Here is a 21830-nt window from a genome sequence, read left to right as displayed (position 1 = left end):
CAAAAGTCTTCCTGTTGAAATTCTTAAACCAGAAGACGTTAAGAAACATGAATAACACCTGAAAGTCTGGGGAAGGTTAAGCTGAGCCTCCTCGCATCTCTGAGGGAACCTCAGAATGAACATTGAACTGGGCTCTGCCCTGAAGTAGTATCTTTTGGCACTAAAAACCTCTTTTATTATCTAATCGGTAACATAAAGCTTCGTTACTATAAATTCGGCAAATAGGTGTACTTAAATTTTCACCCTGTTTCTAGGCACGTTTTATTTAACCTTTAGCTTAATTTCATGTTCGTGTAGCCTAAGCTAGTCTGGTCTTGTCCTGCAGTCAGTCCTAGAAAAGGTCATTTCTTCTCTCACTCCTCACCTGTGACAACGGTTCTTGATTTTTCTGGCTTTTGACCTAACTTTTAGGCTAAAGGTTTTAACTTACTAAATCCTTTTTTTTAAAAATATCTACAAAAATCTGTTACTATTGTTACATACCCTCTAGACTTCTTCATAAACAAATCCTAGTTAGTTTTTATGTTAGAAGCAGTCTGTGTATGGCACCTTTAACAGTCTGTGACTCAGGTTCTCGGGTATTGCTGAAAGTCTGCAATAAATGGAAGTCATCCACTTTACTGCCTAACCGTCAACTGCAAAGGCTTGTTTCTTGGGGTTCAGTTTAACAGGACACTGAGTGCTAATCTGGTATCTTCTCTCACTGGTTAAATATCCCAAATCCTTCCTGCAGCATCACCTCGTACCTACAAGCTCTTTCTTCGGTAATTAGCAGAACTCTACTGATGATAAACCACAGCTTCTACTTTGAGCATCTTCTCTAGTTTGGCTTGGCATGATTACTGTTTACCTGTCCTGGCAGGAGCCTGGTGGGATCTCAGACAATTCACCCTGCTAAGACAGGATACCTGCCTACATCTCTGTGCTAGCAGACAATCGGCAGAAACTGTAGTTATGTGCCTGGATATTGCTGGCAGAGAGCCATTAAAGTTATTTGTCTCCCCTCGCATCTACCCAAATAGGTAAAACTACTCTTTGGTTTTGGTCCCGTGGGACCAGGCTGGCAGAACTGCAAGTGTAAGCTTTCATTTGCAGTGAAAATTACAACTGTAAGTGTGCAAGTCAACAAAATTCCTTTGTTCACTGGACAGATTGCCAAAACAGATCCCACCCACAACTGCAGGCTTTACGGTGTCCAGACTGGCAGATTAGCATTGTAGAGGGGGGAAACCCAGGTAAAACTGGGCTATCCCTACCCAACTGGAGATGCCTGAGTTGCGGGGCGGGGGATCTGAATAAAAACAAAAAATCCCGCATGCCTATCTTGCAAGAGTAATCACGAGAGCAGAGTCTAGTTCAGAGGTAACAAGATAACACATCTGAAGTTCCAGCCAAGGCCACTGCGAAGTCTTGGCAGCATGGAGGTATTTTGAGACTGTGGAGAGATGCATGTGTTTCAGAGAGTGGAGGAAAAATATCCTTTTTGCTTGTTTCTTTTGTTTTTGCAGAACTTACATAGACCTTTCCAAAATGATTTCCTCAAGTGAATATGGGTCTCATTCCTGGGAGCTCTTGGTGACAGTTGATCATCAGCATGAAGAGGTACAAAAGGAATTTTTACTACGGGTCACAGGGGACCTTCATATTGGAGGACTGATGCTGAAATTAGTAGAACAAATCAGTGAGTAAAGACCTGTTTAATTTACAGTGTTATTAAAATAATACATGAAGCTTTCCTTCTACAAAAAGAGGCTCCTGCACATTTTGAAACGGCACTGCCTCACTTACTTCTTTGTAGCAGTGCACCGAGCATGTAGGTGCAGCAGATTCAGGGTTTTTATGTGGCCAGAACCCCTGTCTGTGACTAAAGCCCCTATACTATCACAGTGCAAACAAAACTTTATTTTTGTCTCCCAGTTAGACAAATATAGTTGGACCAGACTAACTATTCAACTCCCTTTCCAGATAGACTTCATGGGTGGCTAGTTCGAGGGGCAATGAAGGTAGCTGATAGCCTATTTATCCATCTAGCAGTCAGAGAGACAGGATTAGTTGTTACAAAGGCGTTTCAGTAGCATTCTAGCCAAAATCTGAGCCACGTTATCCATTGCATCTATCCCATAGGGAGCAGCTGTCAAGAGCAGAGACTGGCCGAGTCAAAGTTAGGAGATGAAAGGTAAAATACTCTGTTTACAGTCACAGCAAGTCAGCGCTACAGGCAGTAACACAATTTAGGTTTCTTTAACCCAAAGTCACCAAACGGAGCTGCCCCCCAAAATAATCATCTGCACTCTGAGGCTGCAGAATGATAGATACAGACCAGGTAGTATGGTATTTGATTATTATATCAATGCCACAGGGCTCTCATATGCAACTCATTCTTCAAGTATTGTTCTTTTTCCTGGAATTCTTAAATCTAGAAGTCTTCAGTCACCAACTTCACACAGAAAGGAACCTGTCTGCCAGATTAGACTCGCCAAGTGGGAACACCGTGAGCTTTGCATTTCTATGCATTGCTCTAGAAATACAAGATCTGTGGCAACAACCAAAAAAAAAAAGTCAAAAAACCTCAGTGAAACTTTAGTCTTTTTTACATAGCTTGGCTTCAGACAAACAAGATGAGAAAAACCGAACTATAACAAAACCTTCAGCAAAATAGTGTCAAGAAATTTAAAATTGGCCACTTAATTTCAGAGTTCTTACTGCCAAACGAATGGTTTTGTTTTCAAACACGGGTTTTGAAGGAAACAAAGGGGAGATGCACAAGATATCCTTTCCGAAAGTCTCCCATTCAGTGGAAGGACATTTTTACACAAAACCCCTTTGTGATGGAAAAGCTCTCCTTGGAGACAATGATTCTATCAGGGAATCCCTTTTCCAGCATTAAAGCAGGTAGCGTATCTGTGATACATTTCTACCAACTTCTGTGCTTACTTACACACGCAATTCAGCCAGCAAACCAACTGTAGCTGGAGTTCTTCCTGGCTCAGAAGACTAATTTTTCACAGTATTTTTATAACTAGTACTCAACTAGTGCAAACAGCTTTCTGTATTAAATAATATTTAAAGCAAATCTGTAACTAAGTGATTTGTGTCAGCAGCTCTCTTGAGACACAATTTTTTACCAAGAAACTCCAAAACAGGACAGGGCTGTACTGTGCTACAGACATGCTGAGGAATAGCCTCTACCTGGCAGAGCTGGTGAGGAGGAACCAGAAATGGCACAGGAGACTGACACAACTTGACCAAGATCACACAGAAACTTTACCTGCTACTACACATCATTGGCATCTGGGAAATCATCTCATTTTGCAATTCCCCATGGAACTGGCAGCAGCAATGCTTTATCTGTTTCCTTAGGCATGTGCTTCTCACACTGATCTAGTCAAGGTTTTGACACCTTTCAGGTCAGGACAGTTTACTGCTCAAGAGTAATCAGACAAAAGCCACTGTTCTCCCCCTCCAAAACTCTTAAGATAAGTCATGAACAAAGTCTTTCATCTGTTCTTGATTCAGCAAGCCCTACTTTATCTGTATGTTTTCAAAGTACAAAATACACAAACATCTTTTACTTAAGCAAAACAGAGGCAAGTCCATATTAGAGAAACAAGACAGTCATCTCTTGGCAGGCCTGTCTTTGAGAAGTTTTTGTAGGCAACCCCTGTCAGTCCTCAGTCAGTCACAGCAGCCCACCCTCCTGCACAGCCTAATAAAAGATTTAACTGTACCGTATCGCATCATGCCCATTCTACCCCCCTTACAAGTTTCTACCTCTCTTACGAGTTCCTGCAGCCTGGGTGGTAGAGAAGGTCATCTTATTTGTTAGAGAGCTTGTTAACTCTTTCATGATTGTCACAGGGCTTCCTCCCAAAATAATAATTCTTTTCCTTGATTATTTAAAGAATGTTGCCACTGTAAAGTTGTTGTAAGTGGGTTGCACTCAGGTGAGCATCCTTGTGACTCCAGCTGTGCAGCCACAGAGAAGAGCTGAGAACAGCCCTTAGCTGTGTGTCACCAAGACTTCAAGGGACTCATGGCTGGTTCTTAACGCTATAGGGATGAGCTGTTCCGTGCTGCTTCCCGGGAGACTGTGGAAGAACTTGTGCCCGTCTGGGTGCACACAAGGTTTTGTGGGAGGATTTTCAGCTTGCACTGTCAAGTTGCGATGATTATTAGTCCATATCCCAGCAGAATCCAAGCAGCACTGGACCATGTATGGCATCAGATTCAGGAGATGCGCTTTCCCTGGGGCTATCTGCAAAATTAAGGCGGTGCCACAGTCAGCACCTAGGTTAACTCTTCAGGGAAAACAAAGGGAGTTCCCAGTGACTGCCACAAACATTCAGCAAATGGGGTCTAGGTCTCAGGAACTGTAGTTGCTACTTTAACATAAATAAAATTCTCCAGTTTGCAGAGCTCTGTTTCCAAACCAAGTTTTTTAGTATATTTGCTCCATAGTTTATTAATAACCACTCTGTATTTTCCTAGAAACACCACAAGATTGGTCAGACTATGCTTTTTGGTGGGAGCAAAAAAAATGTTGGCTTCTGAAAACCCACTGGACACTTGATAAATGCGGGGTGCAGGCAGATGCTAAGCTGTTCTTTACCACTCAGCACAAAATACTGCGGCTTCGCTTGCCAAACATGAAGACTGTGAGACTGAAAGTCAGCTTCTCTTCTGTGGTATTCAAAGCTGTCAGTGACATCTGCAAAATTCTCAGTAAGTAAAGCTAAATCCCCTCTGGCAACTAAGTTGGAGCATTTTATTAGGTGACTTTGTTTGAATGTGAAGTCCTTACTCACAAAACTGTTTAGCTCAAGGAGAGATTTGATTGAGTTGACCCAAGATCAAAAGACAGATTTTTTGGTTTTTAGTATCCAGTGCATGTCAATGGTTCTCAGTCTTTGTGATAACTGACGCAAACAGTGTCAGAAATGTGTCCCATGAGCTGCAGGAGTACTGGATAGTCGAAGTCCTGTTGACAGTTTTGTAGGGATCCTTGTCCTCCTTGAGCGGGACTCAGTCCCGCTTTTTCTGTGCCATTGACTAAGAGCTTGGGCTTATCAGTCGCCTACACCAGCTTTCACCATAGGCAATTTTACTGGTGTCAGCTGATTTATCACCTACTTTCACCAGCAGTAATGATATTCAACTTGGCCTATTGGTTATATGTACTTACTTCAGAAGGAGCTTGTTTTAAACATCCAAAATTTTTACATGCCCAAACCTCTTCAGGTCAGGGCATACCCAACTACCCCACACAAGCCCCTGAATATGTTGCAGCACCGAGTCCCTGTGTCTCTGCTCTTTCCAGTAATGGAGCACCTCCAAGCAGAGATGAGGTTTTGGGGCATGCCAGACCTGTGTGCCTCTGATCCACAGGAACAAGTTGAGTCTGCAAACAATCTTTAGAATCCCATAGTTATGGATTCTTTAATTTAGATCTTCAAAGCTTAGGCCAATAACACATTCCTCCTCAGAAGGAATTTACCACCTCATATTGATCACAATGTAGCTTTCAATTTCATCTTCTAGCACTGGATTGTGAAAGGGATAGTGTGTCCTTATTACAGTTAACAGCTCTGATTAACTGATGCCATAACTGTTCAACTGACATTTGGCCGAATTAAATATTTCTACCCATGTTTTTCTTCCAGACCAAGTCAGTACAGGAACCCTGTAACTTTTCTCATGAGTGAATACTGTCAAAAATGTCTTTGCTTACCCCAGCATAAAAGTGTTTTTCAGAAACAAAGTGTCAGGTTTGCAGCTGACAATACATGTCTGAAACAGTAGTGCGTTAGGGAATAGTGTATAGCCAAGACAGAATCTTGTATATGAAATACACAATTCTTAAGTGAATAACAGAAGGCATGAACTTCAAATACAGTGGTTCCTTTTCTGTTCTTGCTTATTCGTAAGTCAGATGTTTCGTTGAGGTTCATAATGCTCAAAGGTGATTGCAGAGCCATTAGGGACAAAGAGTTTTTCCCTGGTGTTCTAAAATGCAGTTATGCTTGCTGCAAAAGCAGGCTTAAATCCTGTCAAAACTCACTCTCATAGCCCAAAGTCTTTGGCCTTGTTATTGAATTACTGGATTTTCCATGGCTACTGCTTTCAACCTGCTAAAAATAAAATTCAGATTGCAACATGGTGCTTCCTCAAATGCTATTACCAACCATGGGCTCTTTTTGGATGTAAGCTGCTAAGTTTCAAATGTTTCATTTTGCTTCACTTCCCAAATTGCCATTGTAGATATTAGACGGTCAGAAGAACTTTCTTTGTTGAAGCAATCAGAAGATGCACTCAAAAAGAAAAAGAAAAAAGACAAGAACAGCAAAGAGCCAGTTACAGAAGACATTTTAAACCTGTGCAACTCTCCAGCGAGTTCTGGATTATCAGGTAATGAAAAACCAATATGATTTTGTTCTTCTGACTAAAAGTCAAAAAAAGGAAGAAATCCTTTGCTAGACAATTAAAACCAGGGAGACCAGTTTAATGTAGGATGGTTGGCAGAGAGATACAGTTGGCCTGAAATTAGTGGCTTCAAGAAGTTACTGAAATCTCCGGTATATCAATATTTTTCTGTTGTTTTTTAAATGTTTTCCTTTCCATTGATATGAGAAAGACTATATCAGAGAACAGGTGATCAGCTGTGGCCCTGCACACAGGATGTGCTGCTGCTTTTTGAAAATGTGAGACCACTCTCAAAATATTCAACGATTTTGGCAACCTCCAAGGAAAAGGAGAAATAAAGGCTTGAAAGTATGTGTTTCCTATCTCCCACACAACTGAGAGATCTCACAGAACAAGGAAGAGCACGTCTGTCCCTGAGGTCACTTCACCTGTGAAAGGACAAGGCCTGCTGTAAGCAGCAGAGATAGGAGACTGTCTTGAAAGAAAAGGGTTAGTCTTTTGTGATGGCAAGCGGTAGACTACCTAAGTCTGAAGGCAGTTTTCCCTGGAATAATACATTACTCTCTTAACTTGCAGGAGGTTCAGGTTTATACAGTAAAACCATGACACCCATTTATGATCCCATCAGTGGGTCACCAGCTTCTTCTACAATTACTTGGTTCAGCGACAGTCCCTTGACTGAGCAGAACTGCAACATCCTCGCCTTCAGTCATCCCAACTGTTCTCCAGAAACACTAGCAGAGATGTACCAGCCTCGGACCTTAGCTGACAAAGCCAAACTCAACGCAGGGTAAGATACCTCTCTTTGACATCTTTGTTAGCTGGCTTAACAAGGGTAGCATTAATCCAGCTTTTTAAGTGTAAAGCACAATTTGAAAACAAACCCCTTATATATGGCTATATTGATACTTAGAAACATCCTTTGATCTAGGTTTTGTTTCAGAAATACTCTTTAATATTTTTTCCTTTTTCAACATTCTTGGTTAGGCACAATTTTGTTTTAAAGTGATGAATGATGTAATGGTGCAGGCTCTGGACTAAATCCTGTTGTTAGATGAAGGCAAATCCAGTTTAGCACTGTGGGCACAGCTAATGGACGGTTTGGATAGCAAACTCTAAAGGCTTTAAATGGACAGCGGAAATACACGTGGATAAATTCAGTAAAGCTCTAACGCATTACAAATAGGTGACTTACTGAATTATGCACAAGCAAACATTGCTTATTGTACCCCACAGAAGAATACAGAGCACTAGGGGGTTTAGTGGTGAAGCGTTTGAGAGGATTGTCTCTCTAGCGTTAAAATATGGATTGTCATTTTTAGATCTGTGGAGCATTTAACAGTGACTTCGATATTTTCATTGGATTTCACTGGACAATAGAAGTAGCTAGAATTATAATCCAGCAAATACTGAAATGAAAAGCAGGAGTTCTAAATATACAGGTACACTTTTGCCCTGGCTTAAATGAACTTCGCATTTCTGGAGATCAAGAAGAAAGAATCTTATTGGCACAGGTCACCCCACAACTAGTTACTGCGCAGTTTCTGGCATCTACTCCCGATGTTTTGAATAGTGCTGGAGAAAAGAAATAGGAAGAGTGTAGGTATTGTGTTTATACAATGAAAGTTGGAAAGCCATATGAATGTTCCACCTTCTCGAGTTATGTGAGTTTTCCCCAGACTTGCAGGACTTAGAGCTGTTTGTTCCCACTTTGGTTTCACAAGTACATTGGAGCTCTGCAGGTGTGATAGTTTTTCCTGTACAGATGAATCTGTGGGTTGTTTTCTTCCACAGCTGGCTAGATTCATCTCGATCACTTATGGAACAAGGCATTCTGGAGGACGATCAACTTCTTTTACGCTTTAAATATTACACTTTCTTTGATTTGAATCCAAAAGTAAGAGCTTTGTTTTTATTGCTATTCATTGTTTGCCTGCTTTCATGTCAAGGAGCTATAGCACAAGGCTACCGAATTTTAGCTAGGATTTGTTACAGGCCCTTCAGAGATCAAATTCTACTTCTTCCCCTCAGCTAAGGCTGTGCTTTTCCCCTCTGGACACTGACTCACCGTTCCTCACCTGAAATAAGATCCTAAGTATAAAGATGAGATCTGAAGAGCACCAGAAACAGTATCCAGATTTCCAGAGGGGCTAGTTGACTTTCTGCCTCTCTTTTAACAAGAAAAATTAAGGGGAAAACTAAACCAACAGTATCCTAAATGATGTAAAGGTATAAGCCCTATTTTTGAAAATGGCCTTAAAAATGACATTTATGTTCCACTGCCCCTCACTGAATATTCAGCTTTTCTGGGCTGAAGCGCTCAGAAGCACTCAGGCACTTAAATCAAATTTGTTTCAATGTAACTGAGTGATTAAACACCTTTGGAAAGTTCAGCAAAAGTGTTTAGGTCCCATTTGAAAACAAGACTTAGTCTTCAAAAATCACTTAAATGTTTTTCTCAAGTTGCCTCTTGTTTGCCTTTATTTCCACTAAAAGTCAGTCACGGTAGTTGTGTTCAGCCAGTGTTTTTAAGGCTTGGGTGATACATTCAGTGAAATTAAAGCATGATCATTGACCAGTGTAAATCAACAAGAGTTCAAATGTGAATTTTAGAGAATTTGGCCTTCATGTTATTATTTTCTGTAAATTCTATAAAACTCTCTCATTTCAGGCATCTCAGATAAACTGAAGGGCACTTTCTAGTTCAAGTGGCATGTTTTGGGGTGAAATGCCATTCCCACTAAAATTCAAGTACATGTCTCAATGTCAGTAGCCCAAACATTTCCCTTCTTTGCCCCAGCCAGCCATGGAGCCATAGGATGAAATAATCCAAAACAGCTTCAGGCAACTTAATAGCTCACCACTGCTGGGAGAGGTCATGCTCCAAGATGCTCCTCCCATCACCTCCCTTTCACCAGCTCTGGGGCTTGAATATTTCTGTGAGTCACTTCAGTTTATTAACCAAGTAGATAATAAGAAGCAATCGCTATCCAAAAAACGGGGAGTGAATTAAAGCAGTTCACAGCAGGATCTGACGAATGTCAAGCCAGTGCAAAGATAGAACCAGAACCGAAAAAGCCAAGAGCAGAAGAGGGGAAGTGAGGAATGAGTTTGTGTCTTTTGGCAGTAGCAAGCTGTTGAATGCCACGTTCATATCAGCCATGTCACATTATTTGCACTCTCATAGTGTGGTTTCACATTTTGGTTAAGCCAGCCCAAGGCCTACGACCGCAAAAGGGGATGTCTTAATCTCCCCTTCTGCTGCAGCCAAGGACTCCTGATTAATTTTCTGTTGGATCAGATTAATTTTCTGTTGGATCAGCAAGCCACCGTGACCCTAGAATCACACGAGCTAGTACAAGAGAAGGATGGCAACATACAGCAGGGCGGAGGTGGGGGGAGGAAGGAAGCAACCTTTATGGCTTCAGCCTGATGTTACATCAGCTGCAGCTGATCGTGAATCTGCATCTGCATGGTCATTAATGACCTATGTTGTTCTTTTTCGCTACAGTATGATGCAGTGCGAATAAACCAAATATACGAACAAGCCCGTTGGGCCATCCTGTTAGAAGAAATCGACTGCACAGAGGAAGAAATGCTGATCTTCGCTGCACTACAGGCACGTACTTGATCCAAGTTGCAAAACCTGTTTCCTCAAGAGGCAGGCACAAGCTAGGACAAGACTAGGGTAGAGCCCAGGCCAATAGCTCTGTTTGGATTGGGGGGCTGCTATTTGAGTGAGAAACAACAAGCAGCATCCACCAGCTAAACCAACCATTCGGTAGCAGCACACCATTATTCAAACTGATACATACAATTATGGAACCATTTACGAAAGTTATCTAAAGCAAACGGTACCCAGGATGTAACTTTGATACCAGGCTATTCTGCAGGGGATTACTATGAAGTGTTACTTCCCATATCAGCTACCACCCTTTCACATACTATTCCTGAAAATTTCTCTAATACATCAATACGTACGTTCACAACAGACCGAAAAAAAGCTATAGCACAATGTGAAGGTAGGAACACTATGGAGTACATAGAAATTTAACATGACTTAGCGTGTCTTGGTCCCTGGCTGTAGGTAATAAAGCACAAATGTTTATTACTGATAAATTCCTTCCTTTTAAATGCAAATGGAGCTGCCAAAAAATTAATGGCTGTGGAACACCACAGAACCTTGCTGCTAAGTGTCCACCTGGTATGGATGGCACTTACAGCTGACACTACTAGGGATGGGAAAGTGAGCATTGAGTCAGCCTCACAGAACAGGATGATTATATGGTGCAGGAATACAAACACTGGCAATTAAAATAGGAAACTGCTATCAGGAATTGCACGGGAGATCATAGTGGACATACCTGTTTCCTTGTGAAACGCCCCACAGTTCCGTGCTGCAGAACTTTACGCAGTCGTCCAAGACCCAGAAGACCAAATGGTCTATTATCATATGCTGTGTTTGTGTGTTGCTAATTGATATATTGACTATTCGATATTCGATGTTTTATTTTAGTATCATGTAAGCAAGTTATCATTATCATCAGAGGCACAAGATTTCACCTGTGAATCAGAAGTAGATGAAGTAGAAGCTGCACTTTCTAATCTGGAAGTGACACTGGAAGGTGGAAACACAAGTAACATTTTGGTATGTCCTTCTGGATCCCAGAATTGCTTTCACTGTGTCAAATGCATTGACTCTGTTGAGCCCACCTGGTTCCTGATTTTTTTAAGAGAGTTAACAGACGATTACAAAGTGCATTGTACTAAAATTATTCCTAATTATTCCTGATAGGAGGACATCACAGACATCCCGAAACTTGCTGATAATCTCAGGCTAGTTAGGTGAGTTACTGAAACTAATAATAAAACGTACAAAACAAAAAGCTTAACCATACAAGAGATCTCTTGATTTTTTCATTCTAATCTAACAGCAGATCCTAAGGTTATAAGTCAACAAATACACCAGATAGGTCTAACTAGCCTAATATCCTCCTCTTCAAATCTTTCTCTTACTGCTTCTGAACAAGATTCTCAGCAAATCTTTCTAGCTCTTGGGGTGCGGGAGTAGCTATACTTACGCTTATTAAAAGACGAGGCGCTCTGTATTTCCTAGCGCTCATCAATTGTTCTCTCTAGAGAGGCTACAATTTTGTCTTCAATGACATTTTACTGGTTTTTGCCAATGAAAAACTAGAAAAAACTTTCAGCTCACCCAGAGAAAGGTTTCTGAAAGCAACCCTGGGGATTTTTTTTTTTTAAACAAAAGAAACAAACACATTACCCCTTTCTAACCAAACATGGAGTCTGTTTCTGATATCAAAATGAGTTTCAAGTTGGAATAGCAGTATGGTAGACCAGATAAGTAATACCTCACCTAACTAAGTAAACTGAGGAAAGTACAATTCTGTGATCCCACTATAATATCTTGATTTATGGGTTATTTAAATGACTGCAGTGACCTCGAGCCTGTAATGCCTTTTATCACAAAACAGTCTTCATGTTTTAGTGAGATAAGGATTTCTGTTGCACAAATATTTATCATTCATTCTGTTGACAAATCATATTTGTAATCAGTGAACTGAAAATTGCACTTGAAAACTGTTAACTGTTAAGAATTGTTAATTATTAATTCTCAATTAAGAGATTTTATTTGACATTCAAATTACTAAGGTGGCTTAAGATGAAAGGGAATTTAAGCCTTTTAAGTTCTGTCAGTTACTCGCCTCTAACAATGCAATATTTATTTTTCCCCAGTAGTAGAGTAGCTTGCTTTTAAAAGCATTCAGCAGTTACCTTTCATCATGAAAAATTTCCTGTATATATGACAAATCGCTTACTAAACCTAAGACATTGTAGAAACTAGGTAAGATGTAGAACATTTCTTTAAAGGAACAACGGCGTTTTGCTACTATAATTATTTGCTTAATTTTAAAGGTAAATGCAAAGCTCTGCATATCATACTGCTGGGTCTATTCCTATAGTGAACTTTTATTCACATTTTTTCACAGTATGCACCACATTAGCACACTAGTAAATACTATTTTCAGGTGGGTGACAATATGGTAGAGAATTACAATATTTTTTTTCAAAAACCACCAAAAAAAAGCTTTCAAAAAAGTTTTAAGCAACTTTTTTGGATAGAGAAATAATTTTGTTCGTCTAAAAAAATTATAGTCCCTTATTTTTGAAGAATGTCATAGAATCATAGAATCGTTTAGGTTGGAAAAGACCTTTAAGATCACCCAGTCCAACCATTAACCTAACACTACCAAGTCCACCACTAAACCAACTAAGGGTAGAGTAATGATTTCATGTTTCCTGGCTTGGTGGTTGGATTATTTTTTAATGAAAGTAAAAACTAGGAATCATTAAGGTTGGAAAGGACCTCTAAGATCCTCAGTCCAACCATCAACCCAACCCCACCATGCCCACTAAACCATGTCCCAAAGTGCCACGTCTGCCCGTTTTTTGAACACTTCCAGGGATGGTGACTCCACCACCTCTCTGGGCAGCCTGTTCCAATGTTTGACTACCCTTTCCATGAAGAAATTTTTCCTAATATCCAACCTAAACCTCCCCTGACGCAGCTTGAGGCCATTTCCTCTCGTCCTGTATTGGAAAATTAAAAGCCAAAATACTTGGCAGTTTTGAAAATCCAAGTTATTGTTTTAATTAAAACATAAAAATTGCCATTTTCTAGAAAGGATTCTAAACTAGGATTTCTAGAAGGACTCTGGAGAAGGCAGGAGTGGGCATAATAAATCCCTGTTTTCCAGCTAGCTGTATACTCTATGTACCATCATCTTAGATTTAAAGGGAAGTACTAAACAGACAGTGAAATTTTTTTTCTTTTTTCTTCTTTTTAACTTCATTGTTGACCTTTGTTGCTAGTTGTGAAGTATTTCTCTACTAAAATAGTGCTAATACCTCTGGTTTTCTCTCCTGAAATATATTGAACCTGGGATTTTATCTCCTCCCCGCCCTCTCCCCCCACCATGGCTTTGTTAGTGTATTCTTAGTAGAATTAATTATGATTTTTATCTCTTACTGAAGAGAGGTGGGGTGGGCACAATGATTATGTTTGACCATTAGTAGCTATCAGTTAATTCTCAATTCCAAAGTAGGTATTTTTAAATTTACTCTATGAAAGAAATCAGTTTGCATTACCAAAGTATTGAAATTAAGTAAAATAATTAAAATTAGGATTATATCCATCTATATACATGTGGAAGAGCTGGAATAACACTGCCCTAGTGGGAGAAGATGGTTTAAACTATTACCTTTTCTTGGAGTGCTACAGAACTTCTATAAACTCAGTGGAGGAACAGAATTTTGCTGTGTTAGATACTATTCAGATAAAGCCAAAAAGATGGTCTCTACTCCCTTACAATTTAATGAATACAAGTTAGTTTTATGGGTGCAGATTTTCTAGATAAGGAGCTATGAAAAACTGAAGCTAATTCTAGTGCGTGTGAACAAACTAGTGGATTACATTAGCATCACTGAGTTCCTGTAAAAAACAGAATTAGTCTTTGTTAGAAGGGAGTGGCTTTGATTAGGAATGAAAGGGGAAAAAAAGTAAGAAAAAACACATAGAAGAGGAAAAAAAAAAAAAAAAACCAACAAGAGAAATCATAGATGGGATTCAGCTAGAATCTGGGGTAAAAAACACATCCATACCCAGGATAACTTGGGCGCAGTGTTGGTTCCAGGCATTTGCCGCCCCCCTCATTGACACACGTATGAGTAACCCAACAATCTGAGATCCCCAGCAATATTTGTGAGTGACTTAGCAATTTGTACATTTCGATATAAACAAATGTGATTTCTTTTTTTCTTGTAGGCCCAGGAAGCTGTCACTCAAAGCTATCAAGCCATATTGGTTTGTCTTTAAAGACACTTCAGTATCTTATTTTAAAAACAAGGAATCCGCACAGGGAGAACCTATTGAGAAACTAAACCTAAAAGGTAGGAATTTTCTTTTCCTTTCTTTCCTTTTTCTATTGCATTTGTGAAGCGAATAAATCAAGGAATCCCTGCGAGACTCAGGAACGCAAGCACAGTAGCATTTAGTCTTGGAATTTTTTTAGTCACTGACACTCCTAAGCAGGCAGACCGCATCTGCAGAAGAGGCCTAAACAAAAAGGATTCAGTAGCTTAGCCCAAACCAAGATTATTTGGACCTGGCTTGTCAAATGCCATGTTCTGCTGAATTCCCTGAAAGATGAGACAGATAGAGAACGTGATCTGCGTGACGCTTTTATTTCCAGACGTTTTTATGCCATGTTAAATGGTAGTACTCACCTCTGTCCTTGGCAAATGCACACTGGTAGTAGAGGATTACGGATGATGCAGTGGACAAGAATGCCATAGGTTGCACCTATAGACTGCTGTGCAGGGACAGCTCCAAGACCTTCTCTGGGCCTTGTTTGCTTCACGCATGGGGATTTCCATAGCTACAACCAACTTTAAGAGGAGAAACCCCGGGTGTACACACAGCAAACACCAGCACCATATATAGCCTCCATCTACATCTACTCCTGCAGGGACATCATTTGTTCAGCGTCAGGGAACCAGTGATGCCCAGGATTCATCCTAGAAGAAACCTTTGAAATAGAAAGAAGATTGACCCCTGTGAACAAATGGCTCCGCATACCAATCTGCATATCCTCAGTAGGTCAGATAAATGCATGGTAAAACCTGCCAGGGTGACTGGAACCTCACCAAGGAGCCCACAGCCTTGGTGTCCCTTGACACAAGGGGGAACTGTAGGCATCCTCGACTCCAGCTGAACCCAGAAGGCCTGTAATAGCACCATCAACATGAAATACCAGGTCCCCAGAACTTCTCTGGGATCCCTGAACCGGCCAGCCCTCTTGTAGATGTCACCTAGATCCCACTGTCAGTACTAAGCTGCTTCTGAAAATATAGTCCAGGCTTTCAAGACAATTAGGCTAAAATTTCCAAAAGTGCCCATCTCATCAGCTCCTCTCTTTTTTAAGTGTTGAGATTTCCTAAGATCAGGCTGAGGTTTTGAGAGCACTTGTATCTTTTCTCTTCCACATTGACTAACATGCTCTGAGCTCCAAGCATTCATCACCCTGGCAAGACAGACCAGGCAGTGAACTAGAACAGAAAGCTAGAACAGGCCTAATCTTTGAACATCTTGGCCCTTGATCTCAAAGAAAAACAACCATTAAGTGTTGTTCTTCAGTATTAATCAGTACTTAAAGTCAGTGATGTAGTAATGAAATAAATTCGTTTCTTTCTGATTCTCTGTGATCTAGGATGTGAAGTTGTACCAGACGTAAATGTTGCAGCGAAGAAGTTTGGAATCAAATTACTAATTCCTGTTGCTGATGGCATGAATGAAGTATATTTAAGATGCGAAAACGTGAGTAATAAGACAAGGGAAATTTTGTATTCTGGATTTGTTGGCAGATTGTCTAGAAGACCCACTGTCCCATTCTAGAATTTGTATAGAAAAATAAGGATGCTGAAGAGAGTTTATTATCTACGTGTTTAGTAAAATTTAAGAATGATGTGGTGGTCTAACAAATACTTTATGGTTGAGGGGACAAAAAGACAGTAATTCTATGTTTATCATCAGTTTCCAAGTAAAGCTGCTGGAAAGAAAAAAAGAACATCCTATCAAAAGCATAAAAAGAAATTACAATATTTTGCTTCAGTGTTTTCAGAGGACCGGGGTTTGGGTTTTGTTCTCTTCTTTTTTGTTAATTAGAACTCTCCCCATTCAGACGAGGGTAGTGTGATAAGGATCTTACATTTGTTTTCAATTTCAGTTTATTTCATTTGTAATGAAATGTATTGATCCAAATGTAAAAATGTTCATTAGGTGGAAAATAGTAATGTAATAACATTTCCAAGAGAATCTATTCCAAAGTACTGGATTTCTTTGAAAATTTGAAACCTAACTATTCTGCAAAGGCAGTCCTGTAGGTGGAACTAGCCCCATCAGGGAAGAACAGCAGTATTATGGTAACTACACATCCACGCAAATTAAGTGGAATAACTCCGGAGTGGTTTTATCGCGCAGTGAAAGATGCATGAGCAGTAGCCATCTTGATAAATCGTTTGTCCACAAATATCAAACAATTGTCTTTGTTGCAGGAGAATCAATATGCTCGGTGGATGGCTGCTTGCGTTTTAGCCTCAAAAGGCAAAACCATGGCAGATAGCTCTTACCATCCTGAGGTCCACAAGATCCTTTCATTTCTAAAGATGAAGAACTGGACCATGGCTCCCCAGGCTGTCTCTGATCCAGAAAGCATAGATATGAAACCAGAATGCTTTGTCTCACCACGTTATACCAAAAAACACAAGTCCAAGCAGGTACCCCGAGCATGGCTTGATGGTTGGGGATGGGTGGTTCCAATGATTGCTTAGGGGTGAGGCTGGATCGAAGCAGCATTTGGAAACCATACAGTAGAATCATCTTGAAATACTCATTTGTCCCTTTGATATTTAGCAAGAGGCCTTTTCTTTAAAATGAACACACAGACAGGTCCCTCAGCAGTTCTTCCAAGTACTCCTCCTACATCCACACAGCCTCCTAAGTCACTCATCATGTTTGTTCTCCTGATAACGCTGTCCCTGAAAGTCTCTTCAGGGTAAGAAAGGAAGGTTTTTAAGGACAGGAGCTTACTGTCTGCATCTTAAATAACAGTGTCTTCCTGTCCTCGCCTGGGTGCCTCTCCTTCCACTCCACCTAATTCCTTACCCACTGCTTTTGCTGCGGAAGAGTTCAGCCTACCCAACCCCGGGACACAGTCTCCAGAGCAGTATGCTGGAGCTAGACCCAGTGCAGCACGAAGCCGGACACTGAGACCTTCCCGCACTGTTCTGCCCTCGTAGCTCAGGACCTGTCCCCAAGTGCTCTCTGCACTACATCTGCATGGATGGTGATGACTAAGTGTCTGACCACGGCATCGAAGCTAATGCTGTTTGATTTAGTGAAAGCGAGGGTATTTTTGTTCTCCAGTCAACTGAAACCTTTCTCTCTTCCTGTGTTTCCCAGTTGGCTGCTCGTATTCTGGAAGCCCACCAAAACGTATCCCAGATGCCCCTAGTGGAGGCCAAGCTGCGGTTTATTCAAGCGTGGCAGTCCCTCCCCGAGTTTGGCTTATCCTACTACATTGTAAGGTAATCACACCGTTCCAGTGATGTCAAGCTGCCGTAACAGTTCACGGTCAGTGATTTGCAGGAAGTTCTTTGACTGCCTGTTCTGGAGACAGTCTCTATTTCCACCCCCAGCACCCCAGACCTTTTTTAATTCTAATAACTTCCACATTGCTGGTGTTTTTCTACAGCAGTAGCACTCAGTAGCTCCATTCCGGGAGTGAGACTCTCCGTTACGTCTGCATTCATACAGACCTGTCACGTTCTGCCTGAAGTAACATATCACTAGGGTTAAACGCTTATTGACATAAACTCACTAAAATGTAAAAAAAAGTGCATGTCTTGTTGGTGTTCTTGGGTTTGCAATATATTTGTTCGCTCCAACTCTTGCTCATTGGAATATGATAAAATGCTAATTTCTTTGGCATTTCATTAAGAAATTGGCAAATGATCCCTTTTTTAGGTTAGAGCAGTCAGCACAAGAAGGTCCTGTTGTGTTCACAGCAGTTTCCCTGGACGCTTGCCTTGAATATGGTGGGGTTCTGACCTGCATTCTTTTCTCTTGACCACCAAAAACCGTACTTGGAGGCACCTTCCTTAATTTGTGCTTAATGCCTCTTCCAGGGCTACTTAGGAATCATCTGCGGTATAAATTGAACCACTCCCTGGCACGGAGGCCAGCTGGCACAGAACGGCCCACATCTGTACTATTAAACTTTCTGACTTTCCAAAACCCAGTAGCCACATGTGAACTACCAGATTATGTTGGTCCCTGGATATTCCAGCTCCTGAGCCGTACCTGGGAGTCATTTGAGAGAGCGCTGCTTGGTTGCAGCCAGAATTCTACCTGGGACTCTTCTAGCAATTGAACAGGACATGAGTTCAGTGCCCAGGAATGTTCCCTGTTGCTATTTAATTTACTAACATAGATACAGATGTTTTGCCCCATCTGTCAGCACTAATTCTGTTAAACAAACAAACCAACCCAACACCGAAACTGCATTTTGTAGCATGAGCAAAACACCGTGTGATGAATTTCTACAAACTGATGGGCAGGATCTCGGTGGGGGCATTAAGGAAGGCACAAATTGTGGTCCAGGTCACATTCTTTCCCTTAGAGCCAGCTTCATCTAAGGAGAGAAGGTTCAGAAACAGGATCAAAAATATTGAAAATATTAACAGCAGACAGATGAGATTTCTTCCAGCTTTCAGCACGAAGGTAGAGGAAGGCAGTTTCTTTACCAGAGTAACCTTTTCCTAGCTGTTCCTATTATATGCTTATATAGTTTAGGTGAATATAACTAGAAGAACATTAGTGAAATGAAGCAAGGAAAATTATTGACACTTTTCCAGTAATAGTATAACCAAATTCACACATTTTGGCAGAGCAGTGTTTTTTGGCAGAAAACAATGAATTGGAAAAATTTCAGCTAGATCTACCTGGCTGATTATTTTCCATCTCATACCATGGTTCACCAGTCTACATTTTTGCTTGATAACAAATACCGTTCTAAAGAAGGGTCCAAGCTCTCCTCAATCCCAGGCTGTTGTAATTTTTGCAAATTTTTTTCACTTTCAGAGGAGGGCAGGTGAAATGTTTCTCTAGACAGAAATCACTGCAAACCAGATCTTCTCAAAGGCTTTGCTGGGTTTTTTTTTTTTCAGGTTTAGAGGAAGCAAAAAGGATGATGTGCTTGGGGTGTCCTATAACAGGCTGATACGAATAGATATAGCCACAGGAGATCCTATCACAACGTGGAGGTTCTCCAACATGAAGCAGTGGAATGTGAACTGGGAAATACGCCAGGTAAAACTGGAACAGCGCTCCACATTCAGTCATTGCATTTCAGACGCTAAAGGATGCTTTCAGAAAATCTTTTTAAACCTCAGAGTGAAAAGATTTTGAATGTGTTGTGACATGTTATTAGATAATCTAAAATTTTTCTCAATGAAGTCTGTAGTCAAAATTCAGAAAGTGAAAGATCTCCAGTGTAAAAGGTTCCTACCAAGCTTATTCTTTGTAAGCTGCCCTTGATTTTGATGGGATGAAATACAGAGACTCAAAGGTAAATTCCAACCCATTATGTTTACTGCTCAGTAAAAATCTCATTTTCACTCTCTGTATAGTCTAGCTCATGCATCATCCTCTAAATTGTGGTTGACTCAGTCTCTAGTACAGGCTGAAGGATACAGGAACCCAGTTTGCCTTTCAAATCCCAAACTGCGACTGCAAGGCCAGGGTGCGAGCTCCTCTGTGTCAGCATGCAGTCCTGAGAAAGAAGCTCCGTTGTGTGATTTATACCACGGTGCTCCTCACCCTGGTGAAGGCTGCTCAGTGGGGCCGGCTGTTGCCCAGCAGCCCTCTGGCGAGTTTGGGTTTGAAAGCTTGAAGCCAGCTTTGTAAATTGTAGATTTCTGGGGTAGAACTAGTGTGACCTGATGTAAATTCAAGCAGCCTGGAAACTGTTCCTGCTTATACAGTTTTCCACATCTATCTGTAGGAGCCCGAAGAGATCAGATACGTTCCCTAGTGCTCTCCTGCAGTGCTCCCTGTGCCAGAGCCTGTAACGCTGGCTAAAACTGTTGGGTTAGCTTTAAAATCTCTCTCAAAAAAGGCAGAATCCACAGTTAGCAACTAACCTCAGTTTGCTGGATTTTAGAACTGAGAGTAGTTGGGAGTCAAAACCTAGACCCCAAGAGCAGTTTTAAGGTCAGCACATAACAATGGACAGTATTAAACATTATTGGCTAAGTGCATAGAGAGTCAGGAGTACCATTCCTGTTCTTCTCAGCGTTCACTTTGTACACCATTAGAAAGGCTAGTTAAAAGCATGGGTTTGTTGCCTGCCTGAACAAGCAACAAGATTTTGACCACAAGAGGGCCCTGCCGTAGCAGAAAATTAGGAAACAAGCAGCCTAACACCCTCGACACCCTGCAGACCCAGAAATCTTTACAGCTCTGGGTTAGCAGAGACAGGTACTGCTTTATCACAGCATTTGCAGTCCAGCTGTGCTCTCACACTTTTTTTTTTTCCCAGATGCAGTTTATATCTGCTCCTGATTTTGCCATATGTATTTTCTTTAGGTTGCGATCGAGTTTGATCAGAATGTGTCTATCGCTTTCACGTGTCTGAGCGCAGACTGCAAAATCATCCATGAGTATATTGGGGGCTACATCTTCTTGTCAACCCGCTCCAAAGACCAGAATGAAACACTGGATGAAGATCTGTTCCATAAATTAACGGGAGGTCAGGAATGAGGTGAAGTAAACTCTCTTCCCGCTGCCTGCTTCTCCCCTCAGCTAAGACGACTGGAGATTAAACAAAAATCTCTCTGTTAATTGCAGATTAATAAATCTTGTACATGTCAATCCATGTAATATGACTGGATTATTTACAGTTTTTGTTAAATATTGAAGCCAAGGTCACTGGATGCAGTATGGCAACTCCATCATCAACACTAGGAAAATTAAATCGTCTTTATTTTCCTTTTGTACAGCTATAAGTTTTTAAATAAACAGTGTCTAGCCACTGGGCATTTTTGAATCTAGTATTTTTAATTGCAACAATCTGTTTAAGCATCCAGAACAAGTAACTTGAGGATATTGTATAGCAAATTTTCTTCTCTGTTACAGCCATGCAACTCCCACTGTTGAAGTGGCCATTGTCAAAAAGGCCAGCACTTAACAGAACTAAAGCTGAATAAATACATAGTTTAAAGCTACATGACTTGCCTAACACTTGCGCTGGGAAGAGAAAACATTCCATCAGTGTTCCAAAGTCCTGCAGACTGAGCTATCACAACCCAAGTAGTGATTACACAATTGTTCAAAAATGTAGCACCTGTGTCTTTACATTCACCACTTAAGTAGTTCCCGTAAAGCCTGTGGAGCTACCAGGCACCTAAACCAAAGCATTAATCTTGGCAAAACTGGGTTCAAAACATCGATCTTTTGAGGAACTTTGTTAATTTCCAGGTTGAAAAAAATGCTTTAGGTACTATTTTAAATTACTTGCTTCCTAAAAAGGCCTCTGAGTGTCGGCCTTTCTATTTTCTGTCCCTATTACTCTGTTTCACTGTGACATCTAACTGTAAACTAAACCAGTTCGTAAATTGAGTAAGGAGCTGAAATGCCTGTAGAAATGATCTTACTCACAGAGATTACTTGGTGACACCGTGCCTGAGGAACCAGATCTGTAGCAGCCAGCTCTGCCTGCTGGAGGGAGCCACGCACATCCACCGACTTGAAAAAAATTTGGTTCTGCCCT

At 40.9% G+C, this 21830-nt stretch overlaps 1 protein-coding gene across 1 annotated transcript; it reads left to right on the top strand.

Moving 5' to 3' along the window:
* The first annotated feature begins 1515 nt into the window (after nucleotides 1-1515).
* Nucleotides 1516-20821, top strand: FERMT1 (FERM domain containing kindlin 1). Its single transcript, XM_009487281.2, has 14 exons — nucleotides 1516-1681; nucleotides 4489-4722; nucleotides 6259-6405; nucleotides 6997-7210; nucleotides 8215-8317; nucleotides 9932-10039; nucleotides 10937-11068; nucleotides 11216-11265; nucleotides 14267-14391; nucleotides 15711-15817; nucleotides 16555-16776; nucleotides 17462-17586; nucleotides 19228-19369; nucleotides 20648-20821. Exons 1-14 carry the CDS (start codon nucleotides 1531-1533, stop codon nucleotides 20819-20821), a joined length of 2034 nt encoding a protein of 677 aa, XP_009485556.2. The 5' UTR covers nucleotides 1516-1530.
* The last annotated feature ends 1009 nt before the right edge of the window (nucleotides 20822-21830 follow it).

The sequence above is a fragment of the Pelecanus crispus genome, chromosome 3 (genome assembly GCF_030463565.1).
Source record: "Pelecanus crispus isolate bPelCri1 chromosome 3, bPelCri1.pri, whole genome shotgun sequence".
NCBI classification, from domain to species: domain Eukaryota; kingdom Metazoa; phylum Chordata; class Aves; order Pelecaniformes; family Pelecanidae; genus Pelecanus; species Pelecanus crispus.
This window is presented reverse-complemented; position numbering and strand designations above follow the sequence as displayed.